At 40.2% G+C, this 22,786-nt stretch overlaps 1 protein-coding gene across 6 annotated transcripts in view; it reads left to right on the top strand.

Moving 5' to 3' along the window:
- The window catches only part of ARMC9 (armadillo repeat containing 9), a 69,642-nt gene extending 49,747 nt beyond the window's left edge, over nucleotides 1-19,895 (top strand). For 3 of the 6 annotated variants that reach the window (XM_031043058.2, XM_013131030.3, XM_031043055.2), the window contains 6 exons: nucleotides 1,231-1,335; nucleotides 2,532-2,647; nucleotides 7,311-7,432; nucleotides 10,492-10,624; nucleotides 15,290-15,462; nucleotides 18,763-19,895. In XM_031043058.2, coding sequence (XP_030898918.2) covers nucleotides 1,231-1,335; nucleotides 2,532-2,647; nucleotides 7,311-7,432; nucleotides 10,492-10,624; nucleotides 15,290-15,462; nucleotides 18,763-18,785 — 672 coding nt within the window. In that variant the 3' untranslated portion in view covers nucleotides 18,786-19,895. Of the gene's footprint in view, nucleotides 1-1,227; nucleotides 1,336-2,531; nucleotides 2,648-7,310; nucleotides 7,433-10,491; nucleotides 10,625-15,289; nucleotides 15,463-18,762 lie in introns of all 6 variants that reach the window. The other 3 variants (XM_031043057.2, XM_031043056.2, XM_031043054.2) reach the window with 1 other exon arrangement.
- Nucleotides 19,896-22,786: the final 2,891 nt, after the last annotated feature.

Here is a 22,786-nt window from a genome sequence, read left to right as displayed (position 1 = left end):
TGAGAAGTTGGTTAATTATATTTGGTTTTTATGGAACAAAGTCAACAAAGATTGTTGCCTTCTTGTAGAGTATTTGTATACTAAAGTACTGATTCCAAGAATTTTGTACCAGCCTGATACTGTCAGCTTTAAAGCTTCCTTGCAAATCTGAGTAGGTGGTGCTGCTGCTGCTTCACATTGCTCTAGAAAAGTTCCTGTTGGACACCTATGGTCTCACCTTACAGGAACCACTGCTTGAGGAGTGATTCTGAATTAACCTCAGTACGTTTGTTTTGGTTTTTTTTTTGTCTTAGGTGATTCAGTATTATGCCTCTGTTTCTTGAAAATGAGTAAAAATGTTCGGGGTTTGGTTGTTTTGGTATTTTTTGTTTGGTTTGGGTTTGAAGGGTTTTTTTTTGGGGGGGGGGTGTTCTTATTTTGCTTTTTCCTTCTTGGGGAACAAAAGGCAATAAATAATTTCAATGTTTTTGTCAAGGGAGAGGGATATACCACAAAGTGCTGAATATCCATATGGACATTTTGGTCTCATGGAATGCTAGCATTATGTTCAGGAATGTCTATGAATCGTACTAAGGTGCACTTACATTATTTTTACTGCTAGTTGTTACAGTCTAACTTAAATTTATGCTTTTATTACTTAGAGAGTGCTGACGCATAACAAAATCCAGATAAGTTTTCTATCAAGTTTCCTCTTTGCATGAGTGATAACTCAAAACTTTCTTGTGCCTTTTTTTCTTTTTTTTTTTTTTTTGCCTGTGCTTTATGACTAAATTGACTTGGGCAGATCTGCAAAAATAAAACTTCAAATTTCCTATCAGCTGCTTGTTGAGGACAGAGCATTGTGTCTCTTCAGAGTAACATGCAATTTTCAATAGAGACACTAATGACCGAGATTTTTCCTGAGCCTCTATTAGGTCAAGCAAGCAATAATTGTCTGAAGCAGAAATTTGAAGAACAATTTCTAAAATGCCTACCATACATTTTGGCATAGCCTTAGTGGAAAAAGTGGTGGTGTTTTTTCTTCTCTTGGGATTCTTTAGTTTCTGGTTATATAAAAAATTTAGGTGACTGTGTCTTGTAGATGTCTGCTTTTTTTGGTGTAAAATGCTTGTATGTTACCACCTACAAGTGCAGTGCATATCATCAAAATTACTACTGAAGTGAGAACTAAATTTGAACTAAAAAACTCCTGTAAACTGAGCTCAAATAACATGTATGTTGCTCCAGCAGGAGGACCATGACATCATGGAGGCTGATCTGGACAAAGATGAGGTTTTGCAGCCTCAACTGGGAGAGCTTACAGGAGAGAAGCTGCTAACAACTGAGTACTTGGGAGTGAGTACCACTCATTAGGATCTTGAAATAAATTCTTTTGCTGGATTAAGTGTTTAATTTCAGTAATTTCGTCACTTTCTAAAACAATTTCTTCAATCTGTTGCTAGAAGAGCTGGGTTCTACCTGCATAGCAGTCCAGATCTTTTTACACCTGCTGTTTAGATGAAGTAGAATAAGTTTGAGAAAGGTTCACAGGAGGTGTTAAGTCTATGGCTTAATAATAAGCTAAAGGCAGCCTTAGGGTTCTAGCGCTACATCAGTGACGCTGTGAGCACACAAAGCAAAGTGCTGAGAAAGTTAATAGTGGAACACTCTGCTGGTCTAAAATGATTTTGACAAAAAGTTGGAGAGAAAAAAAGTTGAAGAGTTAACTGCTCCTGGAGGTGTTAAGCCAGATCAACTATTGTATGTCGTACCTCAAGCAGCAAAAAGCCATTAAGTAAAAAAAGCATAAAGTTTGCATGAATGCCATTTAGTGTGCTGTGACTAGTTTGAGATATTCAGAGGGCTGGAACACCTATCCTATGAAGACAGGCTGAGAGAACTGAGGTTGTTCAGCCTGGAGAAGAGAAGGCTCCAGGGATACCTTAGAGCAACTTACAGTGCCTAAAGGGGCTGAGAAGAAATCTGGAGAGGGACATTTTTACATGGTCGTATGGGGGTAGGACAAGGGAGAATGGTTTTAAACTGAAAGAGGGTTCATTTAGATTAGATATTAGGAAGAAATTCCTTACTGTGAGGGTGGTGAGACACTAGAAAACAAGTTGCCCTAAGCAATTGTGGATGACCCATATCTGGCAGTGTTCAGTGCCAGGTTGGATGGAGTTTTGAGCAACCTGATCTAGTGGAGCAACCTGCCTGCGCAGGGGCGGGGGTGGAACTAGATGATCTTTAAGGCCCCTTCCAACCGAAACCATTCTATGATGCTGTGAAAAATGTGGCTGTATGTCTTCTGGACCTCAGAATCCACAGGTCTGCCAAAGCTGATGATGGAAATGTGACCCAAGATGAGATGTCATGGAAAGGCCTACAGTGATTCCAGGCAACACTTTATCGAGTGACATTAAAATGCAACTTAAGTTTCTGATGCAATGCTCCTATAGAATTTTCTCTAAGGCTCCGGTTATCTGTTTTTCAACTGCATTCTCTTCTTGGGCCCCCCTTCCCCTCTCATTTCTTTATTTTCTGTGTATCAGATAATGACTCATACTCCAAAAACCAAGAAGAAGCTGTTTCCTGGTGTCCATCAAAGTATAGATGAGCCTCTCCAGAGACCTGTGACGCCTGGTTATCACAGAACTGTGTACCCGCTGTAAGTCCAAACAAATGAGACCAAGTTGGATTCTTTTAAGCTATTAAAAAAAACAAAACAAAACAAAAACACAACAAAAAAGCCTGATAAATACACAATCCACTTTCCCTACCTAGAAGTGCATTGCCATTGCCATTCCTGAAAGGTAATTTCAAAAAAAGAAAAGAAAGGGACATCATTTCTATGGTGTCCCCATGGTGACCATCATCTCTATGGTGTCCCCATGATGGTGACCATCAACTCTATGGTGTCACCGTGATGGGGACCATCATCTCTGTAAGCAGAGAAAGGTCCATTTGCTGAGGTCAATACTTAAAATAGTTAACTATTTTTTTATGTTTACTTATCAGTTTTATTTAAATTTGCTTTATATCCTGTGTGTTCACAGTCCTTTCATCTTCTGATAATATATTCTACTGGTAAATTGCATGGAGTGTCTAAACTGCCTGTGATCTTCTACTTTATAAGCAAGAAAGTATATATCTCTGGGGAGAGTTGCTAGCCACCCATAAGAGGACAGATTAAAAACAAAATGGGAAGGCAACCCATGTTGGATTTTCTTCTCTGGGAGAAATCTGTTTTCCAGCAAGAGGGTGTGTGACACCTTGCTCTTGGTGTGATTTGGGTCATAGATAGAAGGTTGGATTGAAAATAAAATAAAGAAATCTTACAGTATAGAGTCCTTGAATATGCTCTGCCTTCTGTTACAACAAATATAGCTTAATTTTTTAAATGAGGCTTTTCCTTTTCACTGTACTGACTGAGGAAATAAAATACCAATGAGAGCTCAAATTTAAATTTATTTATTTTTTACTTTCAGTTGCATACAGATTTGGATTTGATCAAATCCAGGCAGCTACAATACAGGCAGCAGTTTATCATGAGGTTTTAATGTTTTCATTTCTGCAGACACTTAAGCTAAGAGACTACAAGCCACTCTAACCAAGTATAGATAATAGTACTCCAAAGTCATGGTATTGGTATAGTCAAATACATTAAAATGAATGGGTAACCTGAAATACAACATTGTAATGAAGTTGGAATGCGGAGGCATTTCTTAGAAGAATGTATTAGTCCTGAAGACTGTCCCATGTCAATCCCCTCTGCCACTCCTTGCTTTTTCATATTTTCTACTTATAATACATTTCTTCCTCATTTTAGTGTGGAAGATCTCTCTCTTTCTCTTTCTTTCTTTCATTCTTTCAGAATTTTATTATTTTTTTTTCAGAAAAGAGCATTTGGCTATCTCAGGGCACATTTGGAGTTTTTACTTTGTGTCCTTCCTCACAATGGTCAACTTTTGCACTATTATAATGTCTACCACTTTTGGAAGCCTCTCCCAGTATATTAAATGTGTCTGGTTTTGTGTAAGAAAAACCCAGCAACTAGTTAATATAACCTTTTATTAGTAGCACAGTGATTATCTAATCACTGCACTTTACTGCAGGGTCAGTGTTACCAAGTTCAAGGTCCCACTTTACCTGCCGGTATTTTGCCCATGGTGGGTTAGGAAATCTGGACTGATTCTGTGGAATTGACTGTTAGGGTAGCCTTAGGTCTATTTAGAATGCATTTTTCAGGAGCAAATCTTAGTTAGCATCAGAGTGTCTAACCATTACACTACTGCTCTATAAGTGGACGGAAAAACAAGCTTGTGAAAATGAAGTGACTCACATGTGGGAAGTCAAAAAAACAATAGCAAGCCTGGGGAAGTGGCTTTTATTTCCTGGTGCCACGTAGCATACTGCAATTTATGTGTCAGAAATAATCTCTAGAAGAGATTGTGTGCATCTCTACTACCACCATCTACCCAGGCAGTAAGTTTACTTAATAGTATCCTGGGATACTGAGTGATGCTAGTTCCATATTTTGTCAAAACTTGGATCTCCTTATGAACAACTGTGCAGTTCATGCCTCTGCAAGATGACTTCAGGTCACTGCTGGACTGTCAGGGTTTAACTCCAGCCAGCAACTAAGTACCACACAGCCACTCACTCATTCCCTGCAGTTCCTATACTGAGCATGAGGTTCTATGGTATGGAATAGCCCTTTGGCTAGTTCAGGTCAGGAGCCCTGTCTCAGCTCCTTTACAGCTTCTCATGTCCCTCCTTGCTGGCAGAGCATGGGAAGCTGAAAAGTCCTTGATTAGAGTAAGCCCTGCTCAGCAGCAGCTAAAACATCAGTGTGTTACCAGCATTTTTCTCAGAGTAAATCCAAAACCACAGCACTGTACCAGCTATTGGGAAGAAAATTAATTGTATCCCACTGAAACTAGGATAGTATCCACCCCTTATTCCATACCCATGATGCCCAGGTCCCGCACATTTCAATACACCACCACCTTTCCCGGTCTTTTGATATAGATACACAGATACTGTTCCCTTAGTCTATGGGCCGTCCCTATAAAGCATCTGTTGAGTTCATTTAGTCCATGAGTTGGGCTCCATCTTTCATAACAGTCTTTCAGGGCAGAAAGATGGTGTATGGTGTTGTATTGTTACATGCTGAAGCCAATTCTGATTCCATCACTGCTACTCTGATCAAGTTTCACCAAAATGTATTCTTCACTAATTTGGGTGATTTTTACTGTAATACCCTTGATACAGCAATCAAAATGGAGTTGGGTTCAGGTCCTTGAATCCGGAGTGCTACAAGGTGTCCGGTACAGTGGTGTGCATGTAGCCACCACAGAAGTGATGGTATTCAGTGTTATATAACAATTGATGTCATACAATTTAATTCATTGGCTATTCTCACCCTGAAGTCAAGTACCCTTGAGGTATACATCGGAATTCCCTATCCTCCTTCAGAATCATACTGGTTCTGATAGCTTTGTGTCTAAGAGATTTGTTAGATTGATGGTATAAAGCAGTCTTTACAGATTGCTTCACTCTGCAAACTAGTGAGGAAACAGGTAAGCAGCAGAAATCCAACATAGTGAAAATACGTGAAAATTAATTCCCTTCTTTCTCTGGCCTAATGGTAGAAGTAATATGACTGTTTGGGGGCTCCCATGTTGTGAGGAAACATGAGATATGACCCTGAATGAGAAGTTTGTACTTTGTATCTAATTTGTGTGCAAGAATACTACAGTAAATAGATGAAGACATTCTTGAACTAGATTTTACAACAGAAAAGGACAAGTTTTGATGGCTTTTATGCTGTTCTGATTTTAGTACGAATTCATTTGCTAAAATGAGGAAATACTGTCTTAGAAAACCATGCAAGAGGAGAACAATAAACTGACCAAATCTTAGCTGCCTTAGTTTCAAAGCAGTACCTGAACTGTATGTATTTAATATTCTAAATAATTTAAGTGGCTTGTGTTTGTGTTGGATAAAATGGCATGGAAAATGGCAGACTTTTGCCTCATACACAGCTTGTGTACCCAGGGATAATCCAAGACAGTTGATCCGAATTATCTGAAGTTTTGGACTCAGCACAGTAGTTAAACTACATTAAAAATTTGCATAAATGCTTGCATTCAGAATTTAAGAGAGTAGAACTTGTTTGAAGTTCTTGTGAGACTTGATGTAACATACTGCGTTTTAAAAACATCTGAAAGAGGAAACAGTTGATGGAGATACTATACTGTATCTCTTTGAGTTGTTGGTTCATACCTGCAAAAGGAGGGGAGAAAAGGGGTAGGGTGAATATCTAGTGCTGAATAGAAGTATTCACACAGAAAATTAATGCAGAATAGCCACTGCACATGTAGCAGATATTCCATGCTAATTTTTCTATGACTTCCCAGTGCAGACAAGGCTCTAGTTACTTCAAATGAATTGTCATGGGATCCCAGTATAGACAAGCTCTTGCTGTATGGAGCTGAGGGAGCCAGGAAATATTGGAAAAAATGCCTTTTTTTTTCTCTCCTGTTTTTTTATTTTTTTCCCCTTCTCTTTAAAGACTCCGTGGCTGAGATCACTCAAGGGGGACTGAACTACTTAATATTCTGCAAGCTGTTTCCTTAGAAACTGATTTAGCTCTGAAATCATTAAGTGCCTCATTGGACTGTGTCCTTTCTAACTAGAAATATGATTTAGTCACCCTAACCTGATATTGGACAGGGAGACTTTCTGTGTCTGCCAACTTATTTTCACACACTTTTCACACCCCGCTTGCTGTGTTTTATTGCTTATTACTAGGCAATCTTGACCCTGTTCTGTCCTTCTGCTACTTAAGTTTTTCATTGCTCAGCCTCACTTGGGAAATCAACAGTTCTATTTCTTATCTACTTTGTTTTAAATCTGTATTGCATACTGCTCTGTAAAGCAAAATCCTTGGAATATTCAGGAGCAAATCTTAAATCCTTGAAAAAGCTGAGTATTGAAGACCTCTCAGCCACACTACTACAGGCTTTTTCTTTTAAGTGTCCTGCTGTGTTTTGGGTCTTCAGGCTGCAAGGAGTTAGTTTCCTTTCTTTGACTCTTATTGCAGCAGAAAAAAAGTGTTGATTTCAAATATGTTTAGCATCACCTGGTTTGGGGGACCTGCAGTCATGCAGTTAAATTATGTCCTTAGTACTAGTTTGCAAAATGAAATATAAAATAATGTCAATATTTCTATGTCATTGCAGACAATTAGAAAAAATTAGTATTTACTCTCATGTAACTTTTTGTGCTGCAAGCATTCATCACCCTGCTTTCTCCTTTCTCCTCAGGCCAGAAAATTATACCAGTTCTTATCATGATAGGGATGAGAAGCTGCAATCCCTGCCAAGTGATCATTCTTCCACTTGTGGGAGCACATCCAGCATTTCTGACCTCTGCGTTTCCCCTTCATGTAAGGATATTCTGTGAACGCTGCTGTTAACTGTGGCTGTCTTTCTTGACTGGGACAGGCATTTGGGGCTTAGCTTATGTGTTGTAGATTTGTTGTTTTTTTAAATGCAGCCTTGGAATTGGCCTTCCATTTGTCGACCCTGAGGCATTCTGCAAGACCTTGGGGCATATGGTTGGATTTTGGCTTGAGCTAAATAAATGGCTACAGAAGATAATGTGTGGTCAACAGAGACCAATAGTCTCACTTGCCTCACTCCATCTTGCTTCCTGTGGAAATGCCAGCTATCCTACCCAGGGCTTCCAGTGTGCAAAGGATACTGTATCTCCATGATGCCCTATGCCTAGGGAAAGAGCTCCAGCCCAGAGACAGTGCACTTCACAACAGGCAAAGCCCCTTACTTGATCAAATATACCCTTGTTTGGATCTAAATGAATCACTGTCTGCTGGCACCTGCAGGCTCTGTTGGCTAGACCTCTATATTAAAGTTGAAGGCAGCTGCAGTTATCTGCTTAGATTTGCAGTTACATTCAAACCGTTAAAGGCTGTGGAGGATGGGAAGCCCTGTGCTGTATAGCTATGTTGTGGGTGATGCTGCTAAAGCTTCTGTCCTTGCAACTTAAACTGAAATGAATACAATCTCAGCTGGACCTGAGAACTCAGAAATATGATGGAATTTACTAGGTTATAGCCTTCTGATATACTTTATTTCTGAACTTCTGATATCCACAGGATCATGGAACTTCAGATGTGGGATTTTCAGCCTTCTTGCAGGGATTAATTAACATTTCCAATTAGGGATTTAAGGCAAAATGTTCTGCAGTCTTAGATAAAGGATCTTGCAGTATATCCGGTACAGAATTATTAATAAGTTCAGACAAAGCATGCCTTTACTTCGCTGAAAAATATGCTTTGAAGCAGTAAAGGAATAGCATACTTTTCACTCTCTTTTATTTTTTTTAAATTTCCTAGAGGAAATGAAAAGGATTCTGAGAAAAGTAACCAAGGTCTTACAGTCAGGAATTTGTTTGTATAATGCCTAGAGCTGATAAATATAACATGCTGAATGAAAGCCGTTATGATAGAAGCAGATGAACGTCTTGTTCAAGATGGGCACTTGGTTTCTCACTGTTGTATAGGAGTGAGAGCTGTGGTCCTCTCCTCAAACCTCCCTTTGCACAGTAGCACCTCAAGTATAGCTGATTCCATTTTATGGGGAAGTTAACTGGCCAGGAGCAGCAACTTGGAACAAGAGAGGTTTTAAACTAATCAAAAACATGCTGACTTGACAGTTTTGCTATGTAGACAGCCTGTTTACCTGTTTTCAGTCAAAATTATGTGCCGATAAGTACTAATCAGAGTACTAGATTATACTCTTGTAGAAAAAAAAAGAATATATATACAGCATATTGCAAGTTTATGTGCATTATACATGTAAAAAGACAAATAATTTGTGAGTGTGGCAGAGACAATTCTTCCTAGCACTAATCCAGGCTATAAGGCAACAGTGGACTACTTGAAAGATTGCCATAGGCTTGTTTCAGGTTTTTGCAAGCAGCCAGTGAGCTACATGCTTGTCCTTCTTAGCTTTTGGGTTTTAGAAATCAGGAGTACGAGAAATAAAGAGAGACAGCACTGCTGAATCCCTGGTTGTTCATATCAGTGACAGTACTTTCATTCTGTATAATGATAATTGGAATGGATCTTTGGACATCTCCTGTTTTCCAAAAGGTGGTGGGTTTTGTAATTTTTAAATAGGAAAGGCTTTAATTTAAGACAATTGAAAATGAGCCCTTTTTCTTCTAGCACCTAAGATATGGCAAGGAACAGTACATAACAAAAAGGTGTAAAAATAATTGTACTGCGTCAAGAGACTGTCATCGTGCCCTTCCAAACATATTTGCTGTGCAATAAGTATGCAGTTTATTGAGTTCTGATCTTAGTCTGGTGGTGATTATGCAGTACTAGGAACCTGCTCACTTCAGAATATGTGTTTTCCAGCATCACATGAATACTTTGGGATTCAGAGTTTCATGCAGTCACATCATGAAGTGAATTATAAGAGACCAAGAGTGAAAAAGCAGAATAAAAGCTTTGTGTGAACAGTTAATATCATCGAGGTCGTATCTCAAAGAAGATAAGTTTAGCTCAAGAAACTTTGTTCCTCTTTTGTTTTATAAAAATGATAGCAGTTCTTAATGTCCTCCATAGCTGGATATATTCAGCTGTTCTTGAGTCAGTCTGATTTTGTCTGATTTTTATCACTTTGGTAAAGAATAATTCTGGCTCTTTCTGTTTTGTCTCCTGTGAGCAGAAAATTTGTGCACTAAAGATGAACTCTGGTCATCTTACTACACTTACTATGCTGAATATCAGACAGAACAAGTGCTGAGCAGCCAAATGCCTGCCTGAAAGTGACCTGATTTGTATCCATATCAGCATGTGAGACCAGATAGGATGTCAGCCTGTCCTGAGCATGGGAGGAATGGAGCTAGGAATTTTCACTAAACTTTTACTGAGCTTGCACACCTTGGTAGCCTTTCGTCTCTCAGCAGACTGACTGCCCTTCCCTTCTCCATTAGTGCAAGGCAGAAAAGTGAGGCATCTTGAGCAAATGTAATAGACCTGAAGTCTGACAGAAGTGTAAAACACTGGGTTTTGTTCACAGCGACTGCCTGTCCTACTACGGATATGTACAGACAACTGCAAGTGGTTACATTCCTGTGGCTTTAATGAGATACTAATCATTAGCTGATATACCTTAACTGATGGTCTGCATGCTACTAGCCTATTGTGAATGCTTTGAAAATTATCCAAGTGTGTTCTACTTTCCAACTACAAAGGGCTGGAAATGTGCACACTTGCAGTTGACTTGGCTCAGCTCATGAGCTATAATGCACTCTGCCACGCTAATGCAGTAGCCTGCTATTACCTCAAGGTTTCCTTCACACAGCAGGAACTGTGGTTTGATTGTGTCTTTAGTAAAATGGTAAAGAGGCAGCTCCTCACTGGACTGTGTTTTGGGGTTTTTTGTTTTGATTTTCTTTTTTTTTTTTTCACAGCAGTTGAAATTAAGTCACCTAGAGAATTTTCTTCAGGCCATAGAGTGGACCGAAGCACCTCAGCTAGTGACAATATCTTGTCTTCCCGATCTACTGACTTCACCCAGGATGAAGTAAATGGGCAATCACATAGGTATGATTTATCCAGAGGAGTATCTAAAAGTGCAAGAGGAGTCTGAGAGGACTTACCAGCTAATTCCGTGCTGCTGTAAAGACAATCTGTTAAGTCATTTGATGTATGATGTAGTCTGGTCTGAGACAGCTGTGATGGTACTTGCCAAACAAAATACCCGTAATTGTGCCAGAGGCAGCTGTTCAATTCCTAAGCATCTGGTCCAGAATGGGAGAAATTTCAAGCAAGACATTATTAATGAACTTCACATGCATGCACAACACAGTGCTCTGCAAATAAAACTTCCGGATTGCTTCCTTAGATGACTTGAGTCTAACCCATGAAAAATCATTTATTAGTAAAGAAATAGGTAGGACTGTGGGAACAGGGCAGGAATTAACTTGCAGGAGGAAGAAAAATTAAGCATTTAAGTGGGTTCAGGGGGTTTAAACATGCTGAGTTACTAGCATGGCTGACCAGAATCCCCAGTCTATCCTCTAGACACGTATAGGAGGGGAGCAATATTATGAGTTCTCTCAGCAATGGGTTTCAACTCTTCTTTGAAACAATTTCTGTCAAAAGAAGATGAAAGATCCTTCCTCTCCTTCTCCTGTTCATACCTTGACCCCTCTGAAGCCTTTGTCATATGTAGGACTGTGATGATATATCTTGGATGTGAACTAGGAATTCATTAGCAATTGGCTCAAGGTTTACCAAACTTTTTCAGGGCTTACATGTATCCTTCAGACATTAACAGCTTTTTCCTATAGCTGATTTGATTGGGCCAAGTTTTAAACAGTGAGTGTAGAGAAATAAAAGCAAGTACATTCCAGAAGTAGAACACAGAATGGGTGGAGATGTGTTTAAGAAAAAGTTTTACTAGTTCTTTATGGATCTAATTTTTCAAAGTGCTTAGCTATTGTGTTTAGCACTTCTGAAAATTGGACTGTCTGCTTAGAGTTTTGTTTCCTTCTGGCCTACAGATGCCTGTGTGTGGTTTGGGGGTGTTTTGGTTTTGGGGGATTGGTGTGGTTTTGGTTGGGTTTTGGCTGTGTGTTGGTTTTTTGGTTGGTTGGTTTGGGGTTTTTTGGGGGGATTTTTGTTTTTGTTTTTGTTTTACCCCCAGTTGTGCTGTTTCCATGGTGACATCTGAGATGTTATATATTGTCAACAAATTATCACTGATTAGCAGCTGAAATGCCTAGTAGTCATGGCCCCATCCCAGCATTAGTGGTTTTGTTTCTGTTGCCTGTCCTAACAGAAGCCAAGCACATATTACAAATGAGAATTTTACGGTCAAATTGCTTGCTTTGTGATGGAGAGATTATTTTTCAGGCTTTGGCTTGCAAGAAGGAAGCCAAATTGGTAACATCTTTCCCCCACCTTGCTCTGAGGCTTTGCTTCTATACAGTCATAATCTATTATTAAGAAGATATGTCTTCCGTAATTTTTAATTTTTCTTCATAAATGTATGTCTAAATATCACTAATAGATGGATCCCTAACTGAAGAAACAGGTGCAGTATCCTGCAAGAGAAGACAGTGTCTTTTCATTACGTGCTTTCTTAGCATGCATACAGTAATTTGTATTTACAAATGCAGCCTCGAGTTACGGATATGGGAATACAGCCATTCACAGTCCAAGCACAGGGGTTCCTGTGTCAAGGTCTTTTGTTAATGTGTTGGTGTTGCAATAGCTGGATGTGCCTTTTCATTCTTTCATTCATGGAAGCATACTTTAATTTGTTTGCAAAACAAATAGAGCAAATATATCACTGCTTTGGTCATAGTTACCACTGTAAGAGATGTGTCCTTCCTACTAGGCAAATACCAAGACCTTCCTAGAAGAGGTATGTATGAGAAAAAGAGGGATGAATTGTGGTCACTGCTATACCCCTCTTCCTTAGCAGTATAGACTGGGAATTTAACTGCACAGAGATCAGTGAAATTATGCTAAGTCAGTCTGAGAGAAGAATGAGACCCTAGTAGTGGCATGTTTATTGTGGTTCTTTCCACAGGCACAAATGATTGTTATTGCTGATATATGTCAGACTGGCAGCTAACCCTGAATTGCTATTCTCTGCTGCATTTTAATAATGTAAGAATATAAATCTGTTGTGCTTTTTAGCTAATCGAGGCCAAATTTTAATAGACTTGAGTTTACAATTGTGGCTGGCTGAAAAAGCCCATATATTTTTATTTTGACATAAAGGTTTTAAACTCTACAGGTCCTTCTTAGGTCTCTAATGGTCTTGGTTTTCTGATAATCTGGTAAAACTCGCACAAAATCCAAATGTATTTCTATTGGAGAAAATGGTCTAGTCACCTTTGTATGTTCAAGTCCTGTCATGTCTCCTAGTTGAATATTCCCAGTGTCAGTCTGTAGTGCACTATTTTACACAGTTATGTCTGGTTTTGCAAGTGAACAGTTTGCTTTCTTCTCAATGCAAACTTAGGTTTCTGTGTGAGTTTGTTGCAGGTTGGGTTTTTTTGTTTGGTTGGTTGTTTTGGGTTTTTTTTTACCTTGCTTGAGCACTTGTTCGCAAATTACCACACCTTGTAAATGACTCCTTTACCAAATACTGTGGAACATTTTCCCACAGTTAGATTTTGCTGCTTCTTTCTTCATCTCATCAGTTTCTAAAGGATGCCAAATAGCAGTTTTCTGTGTTATTCTGAGGGTTAGTTCTTTTCTGTTGATCTCAGCCTGTTTATTGGTGTAGTAAAAGATGAGGTGGTTCTGTGGCACCTGGGCACATCGAGACCAAGATCTACTCTGCACCCTGCTAGAAAAGCAGCAGTTTTGTTTTGCTCTGGGATTTGGGTTGTTTTTTGTTGGGTTGTTTTCTTTTTTTTTTTTTTAATTTTATGGTGTGTGCTACCAGCTTATTTTATATAATCCTTTCCTGAAGAGTTTGCAAAGATGTGAGCCATCTGTGTGACCACTGTGTGACTCTTTGGTATAATGACTACTCTTTGGTATAGTGACTACTCTTTGGTATAGTGACTCTGGTTGCATTACTTTGTGTCTGGAGTGCTTACAGTCCATCTGCCCAGGTTACTGCAGTGGAACTCTGTGAAGATTACTGATGGCTATAAAAACACTTCTTAGTGTATGGGAATACAGATCCAGACCTTTCTTACCTATTGTTGAATGAAGAGGGAAAGCTCATTTATCGCTCAAAAGCTGTTGTGGTGAAGCTGTTGGTTATTCCTTTTTTATCTGTGTTAGCATATTATAGTATGTATATGATTACCATGACAAGCAAAAGTGAATTGAAAACCCAGCTCTTGAACTAAAGTGAGTAAAATGACAAAAAAGCAGTAACAATGAGACTGATTTATGGTGGGAGATATTTAAATATGTCTGTGGCCCAAGGCTTGGGGTTTTATCTAGCCGATCTTAGGTTTTTGGTTTTGTTTTGCTAGTACCTCCTCCTTTGAAATGAGACAAATGTAATACTTGTAATACTCAGAGACAGGTCGAGGGCTGCTGAGATGGCTCTTAGCAGACATGCCAGTTAGCATCTCTCTGTCAATAGTTAGCTTGTACAAATGTAAAATAAGATAATTCATTTCATTTAAAATACAAAAGGAGCACTTGCTCAGATCTCCCTGCAAGGTGAAGCAGGGGTATGGAAGGGCTAATCAGCACTGACTAAACAGCATTCCCAGGGGAGGAGGCAAGATTAAATGTCTTGAAAATCCTCCTAATCACCCTTTCTAATGGTCACAAAGGTTCTTTTGATGGCACTAAGAACACGGGGACTTTCCATTTTAATCTCATCTTTAGATGGCACCTTTTTTGATCTCCTGCCTTTGGCTCTTCTATTTTCTATTCAAATACGGTGAGCTTTTTTCATGTAGCTAATATTTCAGTTTAACCTTTTCTCCTTTTGAGAGAAAATTGACTCACTAGAGCAAACATGAGTATAGATTCTGAATTACCTTAGAGATTTGCTGTTTCCTGGTACCCTCAATTTTTGTACCTGAGAAAGAATACTGATATTGGGGGCAGGGAAGGACAAAGTATCTTCACACAGTAATGGACTACATTTTAAAGAATGATATTCTTGCCGCACAAGCAGACTGTGAAATAGCAGCAGCTGTTTTATGTCCTCAGTGTGAACAAGGAACCTGTGTGCTTAGGGAATTTATTTCATAGATGCCATCACAGATTTTTGCTCTTTTGACAAAGCCTTCAGGGTGTTCTACAAATATTACCACAGCTGGGAGCCAGGGAGGATGCCTGTCTCTGCCAAGATTGTGACCTATACCTGGGAGAAATAATAGTTAGTGCCATAGAAGGATGCATTACTGTGCTGTAGCGTACCTGTTTGCAACTCAGGTTGAGTCTCTGTGTGTGATAAATACAATGGAAAACAAGCTAAAGATCTATTACTTATTTACAAGGGACTTAACTGAACCTGTTTAATCCTGTTGTCCAAAGAACCATGTTTGAGTAGGATACACAGGTCGATAGAGCCAAGTTTAGAAGCAGCTCGGTGAATACATGCCCCAGGGCAGTACCTGTAGTGCCACTGTTCCTTTCCGTTTGCAGTCTCCCTGAATTTTGAGCAGTCTGTCATGCTGTCACAGTATGTACTGCAGGTTTCACTTGGTTGCAGACTTATTATACATACATAATTCTCCATGCATTGCTAACCCTTTCCATCTCCTCCTACAGTGAGTTTCCCTCAGCCTTGACCAGCAAACCTAAGATCCCTTGCACTCCCGAAGTGCAGAGTGCCAGCCCTAGAAAGGGAAAGGTCCCAGCCATTGCTCCCCAGTTCTCTCAGTCTGGACCCCAACACACAAGCCGTCCCAGCTCCTCAGGATCATCCACAAAGAGCAGACAGAGTAAGTGGAAAAAGTCATCATTCTGTGTGTCAGACCTTGGGGTGGGAATGGAGGGAGAACTGTAGTAGTTCTCCAGGAATGAAGTTGTATGCTACAAATGTGCCAGGAGTATATGACATTGTATGTGTCATCTGCAGGATATACAACCATGTAATTATATCCTGCTGAACACTACTCCTATTTCCAGGCTGTTGTGTAAGCAGTTAAAAAGACATGCTTTTTCCTGTATCTAGGTGGAGAAAAGTGGCCCAAATTCTATGCTTCTACGATTCTGTGAATTCTCAGAAGTTTGGGGGGAAAGCTTCTAGTCTCAGACTTCCTCTAGATTTCATTAGACCTTTTCCTTATCTTTAGATACGTTTGCTCCACTCTTGTAAAATGTTTAATGTTCTTCAGTTTGGATCCCTGGGTGTGTCTGCACTGCAACTGAATGTAGACCAGATGTCAGGCAGTTCAGAAGACAGGCGCAGGGCAGCCTAGTAAGGAGACAGCCAAAACTTGGTGTGTTGCCTGTGACAGTCATCATTCTGCTGGAGGCTCATATTTAAGAACCGCATGGATCTCTCATTGCCTGAAGAGGTTCAAGCAGTACTAGTTTCCAGTGGGCTCAGAAGAGGTCTGTTACTTGAGGTCAGAGGGAAAGGATGGACACTTGCTTTAAGCCAGCCAACACCAGCCCAAGAAAGCAGAAATGTTATCTCAGATGCTCTTACAACAGTAAACGTGTATGATATATAAGCTGGGGGGAGGTTTGGAAGAAGAGAGAAGAAAGATGATTTTTCCTTGGAGTGTGGGTAGGACTAGCTGGATTCATCAATGAAAATGGCAGGACCTGTGTGCTGTATAGTCTCATTCCAAATGTATTTGAAGAGGTTTACTGATAATTATTTGATCATAATGCAAAGTCAGCTCTATTCTTTAGATGTAACTTATCTTTAAACATTTCAGAAACCCATGGTAACTCATAGTACCTTACAAACCTTTGCAAGAAATTTGAGGTGTGTTTATATATCCTTAGCTCCTCATTACAGGTAGGGAAAATGAAATATAGAGAATTGAAATAACCTAGTAAATAAGCAGTAGAACTGGAAAGAGCTTCCTAAGTCTTCTGTGTTGTTCACTGATTGTTGTTCCACACAGTTGCATGTGCGAAGATGGGGTGATTTACATTCAGGGAGTACAGGTGAGGCAATGGTAGGGAATGTCCTTGGTGGTGAAGGGAGGTTTTGACCTACAGGGTACTTGCTTGAGCAGTCTTATGCTTAGGTAATATTGCCAGCTCTTTTGGATTTACTTATGCTGCGTATGCCGTGTACTTCTGACATTTCTGTTTCCTGTGATAGCAGCACTGTTCTGCCCTGATTGAATGTGGTGTTAACATCCAAGAGTGTCCCTGCTTCCTCTTTCAGTTCATTTAGAAAAGTACTGGCCAATTGATAAGGAGAAGCTCTGCTGAAGAATGGGAAAGCATAGTGTTTGTGTGCACATACTCCTCTGCATATTCTAGTTTCTCCAGGACAGCTTAACGCTCCTGGGTGCCAATGTCCTATGAAAGATGCAACATACATAGGTTGCTCTCAGAGGGCTCTGGAGAACGTTCCTTTTCCAGTGGCACAGTGCTTAATGTATTTTATGTTGAAATCGCATCAAAGCAGAGCATGATCAGGATTGCATATCACTTGGGTTTCTCTGCTAATTTAGTATGTAAGTCCAGACTCTTTGGCTCTTCTGACTTCTACTGGGTAGGATTTGTCCAACAACACACCTCTTAGCTGTATCTGTTTGTTCTAAAGCTGAACATATAATGGGCATCACATCTTACTATGTGTCCATTTAGCTTTTCTCCTGAGTTTCCTATTGGGGTTCCAGGTAATTGTTTACTATCTGCCCACAGGTGCCATGAGACAGACTTGATGTCAGCAACTGAATGTAAACCTCTTATATTCCTCCAAAAAAATAGCAAAGAAACTATGTTGCAAAAAAAAATCGTCTTCCATTAACTCTGTGTATGTGTCCTGCATTGCTCTCTGCTGTCACAGAGCACCTGCTAGTTACTGTGCATCTTGCACAGGCTTTCACAGGCTTTTTGTGATTGGAAAAAGTGAGAGGAAGGTGATAAGGACCAGATTTCAAAGGACTAAAAAGGGCTTTAAGCTCTCAAAGGTAATTTTGAGCTATTACTTAAAGATGCAGGGAAGGCATCTGAAGCAGGTGAGCCCCTAATGTTTCCCTAGTAAAGCTCTGTGCAGCTGTTCCTTTAATTTCCTAGCTGACTTATCTGTAAGTCAAAATTGTATCTGATGCCTAGATATCAGCAATCAGTAGATTTCAGCAGTTGATGCCTCCTGTTTGCCTGCTGTATAGGTATGTAGGTTTTTACATATCAAGAAATTCTGTCCTAGTGAAAGCTTGTCTTTAGTTTGTGGATTTCTTGGTATTTCTCCAGAAATACAAGTTTTTATAGTTGATAGACATGATGAGAAAAGGATTAATTCTGATTGTACTTACTTGATGTGCTCACTTGCCTTAGAGAGACACATGTTTAGCTTGCTTTTAATATTTATTATGGATGTGTTTTCTGGAAATAAGTTGTTCTTACATAAACCCAGCTGGACTGTTCCTCTTGGCACTTGGAGTGTGTGGAATGCCTGAGGAATGCAGAGGAAGCACAGGTACAAGTGGAGCTATGGTCCTGAGGCGAGATTCCTGCCTGAGATGTAGCCTGCTGCTGTTAGCTGAGCTCTGAAGTTGTACATTAAAGCAAAACCAAGCTCCTCCAAACGAAATCAGCCATGCTGGGGTTTTCTGCAGATTCTACTTCCTAGCTGGTGCAGGGACAACACAGACAGCATGGCTGGAACATTTAGACTTTTTCAACTGTGCTTACGTGCCCCATTGAATGGTCTAATCTACCCTGTTCCTTACTCTGCATCTGTTCAAGCAACTCTGTGTGGGGATGCTGAATCAGTGTACCAAGTTCTGTCTAGGGCATAGTGGAGCCAGAGTAGTACAAAAATCTCTACCAGAAGAATGAGGAATGATTTTTATCAGGTGTGTCACTGGGCCCTGATAACCCCCTGTTCCTTCACGAGTTCTTTCAGTGTCCCCTGCCAAGTGGTTGCCATAAATACATTCTGCATTTTTTAAGTTGCAACATCAGTGGTTAAGGTGCCTTTCTGTATATTCTTTGTGGTGTTTGTGTCACTGTACAGGTTGTGTAAGTGTTGCCCTCAGGCAGCTCCTGTGTTGTAATAAATCCTGCTTTCAGCTGACAGATCCTTTCTTGCTGTTTTTCTGCAGGCAGCCAGTCCTACAGGAAGTGAGAACAGTTCCTTTCCTCAAGAATCACCTGTCACGTTGTTGAGGGACAGAGCCAGCTTCCTGTAATGAGCTTTACTGGCGACCTACTGAGAAGAAAGTAAGGTTATTGACATTGTGTGGCATATGCCTTGCACAGTGATTCAGTGATTATCTGATGGGATGCATCTGTTGTCATCTCTAAACCTGGCTAAGACACTAGCCTTGTTATTAAAATTCGATGTCTCGGCAGCAGCCTAGGACTGATATGGAAGATGCATATAGTCCTCATGTCTCCGATAGTTTACTCTAAAGTGACATTGCCACCTTGAGAAGAAACTCTTGCTCTCTGCCTTCTCTGTCAGAGTAGATGGCCTTTGGAGACAGTATGTAATGCTCAGCAGAGGAGACTGACCAAGCAACTGTCTTTTTTACACTTCTCACTGAACTTCTTATGTCTTTGTGAATTAGTTGGGAGATACCTGTGTTCAAAGGATCTGAACTAGGAGGGAAAATGTATGCCATGTGTGCAGAACCTCACTGCCTGGAGTAGTCTTGTGTGGAGCGAGTTCTGTGTTTGGCTACCAGAGACTGGAAAGTATTTCATCAACTTCTGATTGATCTGTGGCAGTTGACAAAAACTGTGTCAGTGGCCAAGGCAGCATCCATGCGCACCACCATGATCAGCAGCTTTATCTGCAGCAATCACTCCTAGTATTTCTTCCTGTTTTTTTTTCTTAATTCTACTGTTAAACTTTTGTGTAATGAATAATTGTTTGTTGGTTTTTTTTTCCCCACTGGAATGAAGAACTTTGTTTCTTCATTCAAAGAAACCGTGAGAATGTGAATGCATCAGAAATAACTTTCTCTTTACACATGGCTATGGACAATCTTCTTTGGTCTTTGCTGCCTTTTTTATGTTCTTCACTTCTGAGTGATAACTGGTTATGACTTCATGGAATCTGTGCTAGTCTTCAGTGAATATGAAGTGCTGAATAGACAAGAGAGATCAGAAAGCCCTCCACTAAATAAAAAAAAAAAAGAGTAGTTAGTTCCACCAGTGAATTACAAAGCTAGTGCTGTTTGTTATTCTTTCTCTCAAAAGTAACAGTGACCAAGAAACACTGAATTCTTCACTGGGGGTTGGCTTTTCAGTAACATCACCTCATGTGACACAGCTGTTAGGACAACAGCAACTACTTTCCAGAACTGTGGTTTGCCTTGGAACTTGGCTGCAGCTGAGGCAGACATACATGTAACACAGGCAGTGTATTTGCCATAGGCAGACTTCAAAAGCAAATGCTTTAACACATACAAAAAGGGAGAAGGTAAGGCTTTTGTTTTGGAATTTCACCTTGAGAAACAAACAAGTGGACACAGCCTGAAAGGTATAGCAACTCTGATAGTGATGCTACATTCCCCTAGGGTAAAGATATGTAAAACCACCAACCATTTCCATAGCACCAGAAGAAAGCTTTATGCTTCTGATGAGACCTTACATTGTGCCTCTTGGTGTGTGGTGGCAGCTGAAGAGCCAACGCCATTTCCTTGTGTGATATGGTTGCCATGAGACCCACCAAGGTCACTGACATTGTGTCAGATGTTTGCAGAAAGGGCTTCCATGTGCAAGTTCAGGTAACCTCTTTGGATAATAGATTTTAAACTGAAATCGGGATATTCTGTAGGAGAAGACAGATCCCAGTTTAAAATCTAGTCTTATTCATGTGGTGGGGACTATTTACTGCTCAGTAACTTCAGGGTCCTAAAACAAAGTAGGCAATGCTGCTTTAACTCCTAAACTACACAGGACATAAAGGGATTATGGACACTTGATAGCCCCAGCTGCATAGATCTCCATGCACAACAAAGAAATCACAGAAGATCTCTGACCCGTGCTTCAATTCATCCACTTCCTCTCAGAGTTGATAAACACAATAATGGAAAAATGGTTCACAAAAGGGCAGTAATGGAAAGCAGCCATTAAAACTTACCTGGTAGTTTTCCAGCATAGGCAGCTTTTCTCTTTCCTTTGAAATGCTGTTTTTTTCTAGTATTGTAATAGCAGTGGTCAGGTTGTTAACACTGACGTGCTAAGCACATTCATTTGCATACACAGATAACACATAATGCTCCAGTAGTTGAGTTTTATTTATTTTAGAGCAATGCTGAATTTCATGTTGGAGCAAATGTGATTCCCTGAGATGCAGAGCAGCAGCTCTTGAAAAGTGTTGATTGCAGACTAATTTTCTTTATTGGGAAGGACACAACACCAAACCTCACTGGCTTTACCATTAGTTGAGGTCTAAATCACATCACTCCTTCCGAGTCAGCTGAAGGTAGTTGGTCGTTATGGTTACAACTGTTCCAGCAGATACAGGCTCATGAAAAACAAAATGCATCTTGTAGAACTGGACTGAAAGGAGCAAGATGAAGTTTATGTACTTGTGTGTTTGTTTTTTACTAAGGCCTATTGCAATGCAGAACTTTATATGTACGTTTTTCCGTATTCTAATCCTAGATGTCTTGGAGTGTGAGTATAGAGTTTGAAATAGTAATGCTTGAGAAACTTCATTTTCCAAATGCAGAGAAGAACTATGGATATGCTTAGAAATTAATTCTCAGCTGAGCAGTAATTTGAGAGGCCAGCAAAGCAATGTGTCCTCCTTTTCTCTGTCTTGTTCACAAAAAGCCCCTGTGATGCCAGCTGGAAGGTTTTGAAGCTAATGAAAAATGTTGATTCTGCCTTTGTTAGTAGGATTCCAGTATTCCGGGTTGAAAGGTTCCCAGATGGAGGTCAGTAACACATACATAGCAAATTCTGCACCTCTCTCCTAGCAGGTGTTAGGGGGTTTTTTTGTATACCATGTAGAGGCTGCTGCTAGATGTACCACTGCCCTGGTAAACTCATAATGGGAGCAGTGGAAATTGCCTGCCCGAATGAGAGGGGAGTGATTGTGCTTAGAGTGGCTATGATTTTGCTTACAATTAGTAAATACAGTTATTGCATATGACACAGATCAGCAAGAGAAGTTTTTCTGAGACCAAAGTGCTGTGTGGTGCTAACCTGCCTTTTGGATATAACTTCTCTATATTCAGTGTAATTTTGTTTATACAGTGTTGTATGAGACATAAAATGCATAAATTGAGGGCTCATTCTGTACAAGTGCTTTAAAATTGGCAATGACTGAGTGAAAATGCTTCTAAAAGGATTTTCTTTTCCTTTTTGATAGGTTAGTTTGGGGTTTCGTGAACTTTTAGGGTGTGCATTTGTTTACATTTCACTCTGCTTTATTGTTAATAAATTCCGTCCCCAACAGTTTTGTATCTACCTGAGTTGAAAACACAGCTCCCTTCTGTTCAGCCTAGCCTGTCTCTACAGAGGTAGCATGTTTACTCAATGTTGCAAAGCAGGCATGAACCACTCATTGTTTGTGGTTTTCTCACAAGGAGAGCCCAGGCAAGTGGGATGCCACCAGTGACACTGATTTGGTGTCAGAAGTATTTGTTGGAGGATTTAAGTGTCTAGGGAAGACAAGTGATGACGTGCTCTAGAGGAAAAACATTTCTGTGGAGGGACAGTGGTTCCTTGGTTCGGCTTTGAGTTGTTTCCTTTAAACAAAGTTCCAGTAGTCTCTATAAATCATGGTGAGGTTACAGTGTAGAGACAAAAAGTGATGCATTGCGTTCATGCACATCTTTGAGTAGTGGTAGCAGAAAAGCAAACGGGCTGCCTTCCTCCCAGGTAATTACCTACATCCAGACTTACCTTTTAGTTTGGGCTTGAATTAATCTTTGAGCCACAGCTTCCTGGCAGTTTGGACCACCTCACACTTGCTGGCAGTCTTCTCAGTAATGGAACAAGCCCTTTCCAAGGAGAGGAAATGTTGGAAAACTGTGAGGTGCACTTTGCTCATGAGTGTAATCTAACCGAGGAGCAGGTGAGCCCTGTGGGACCACTGAGCGCAAGTAGGTGTGTGAGCATGGCTGACAGAGGATGTAGAGGCAGCCTTACAAAGCTCCACTGGTG

This window comes from Melopsittacus undulatus, chromosome 6 (genome assembly GCF_012275295.1).
Source record: "Melopsittacus undulatus isolate bMelUnd1 chromosome 6, bMelUnd1.mat.Z, whole genome shotgun sequence".
NCBI classification, from domain to species: domain Eukaryota; kingdom Metazoa; phylum Chordata; class Aves; order Psittaciformes; family Psittaculidae; genus Melopsittacus; species Melopsittacus undulatus.
Note: the sequence above shows the minus strand (reverse complement) of the source record. Positions and strands in the feature narration are given on the sequence as shown.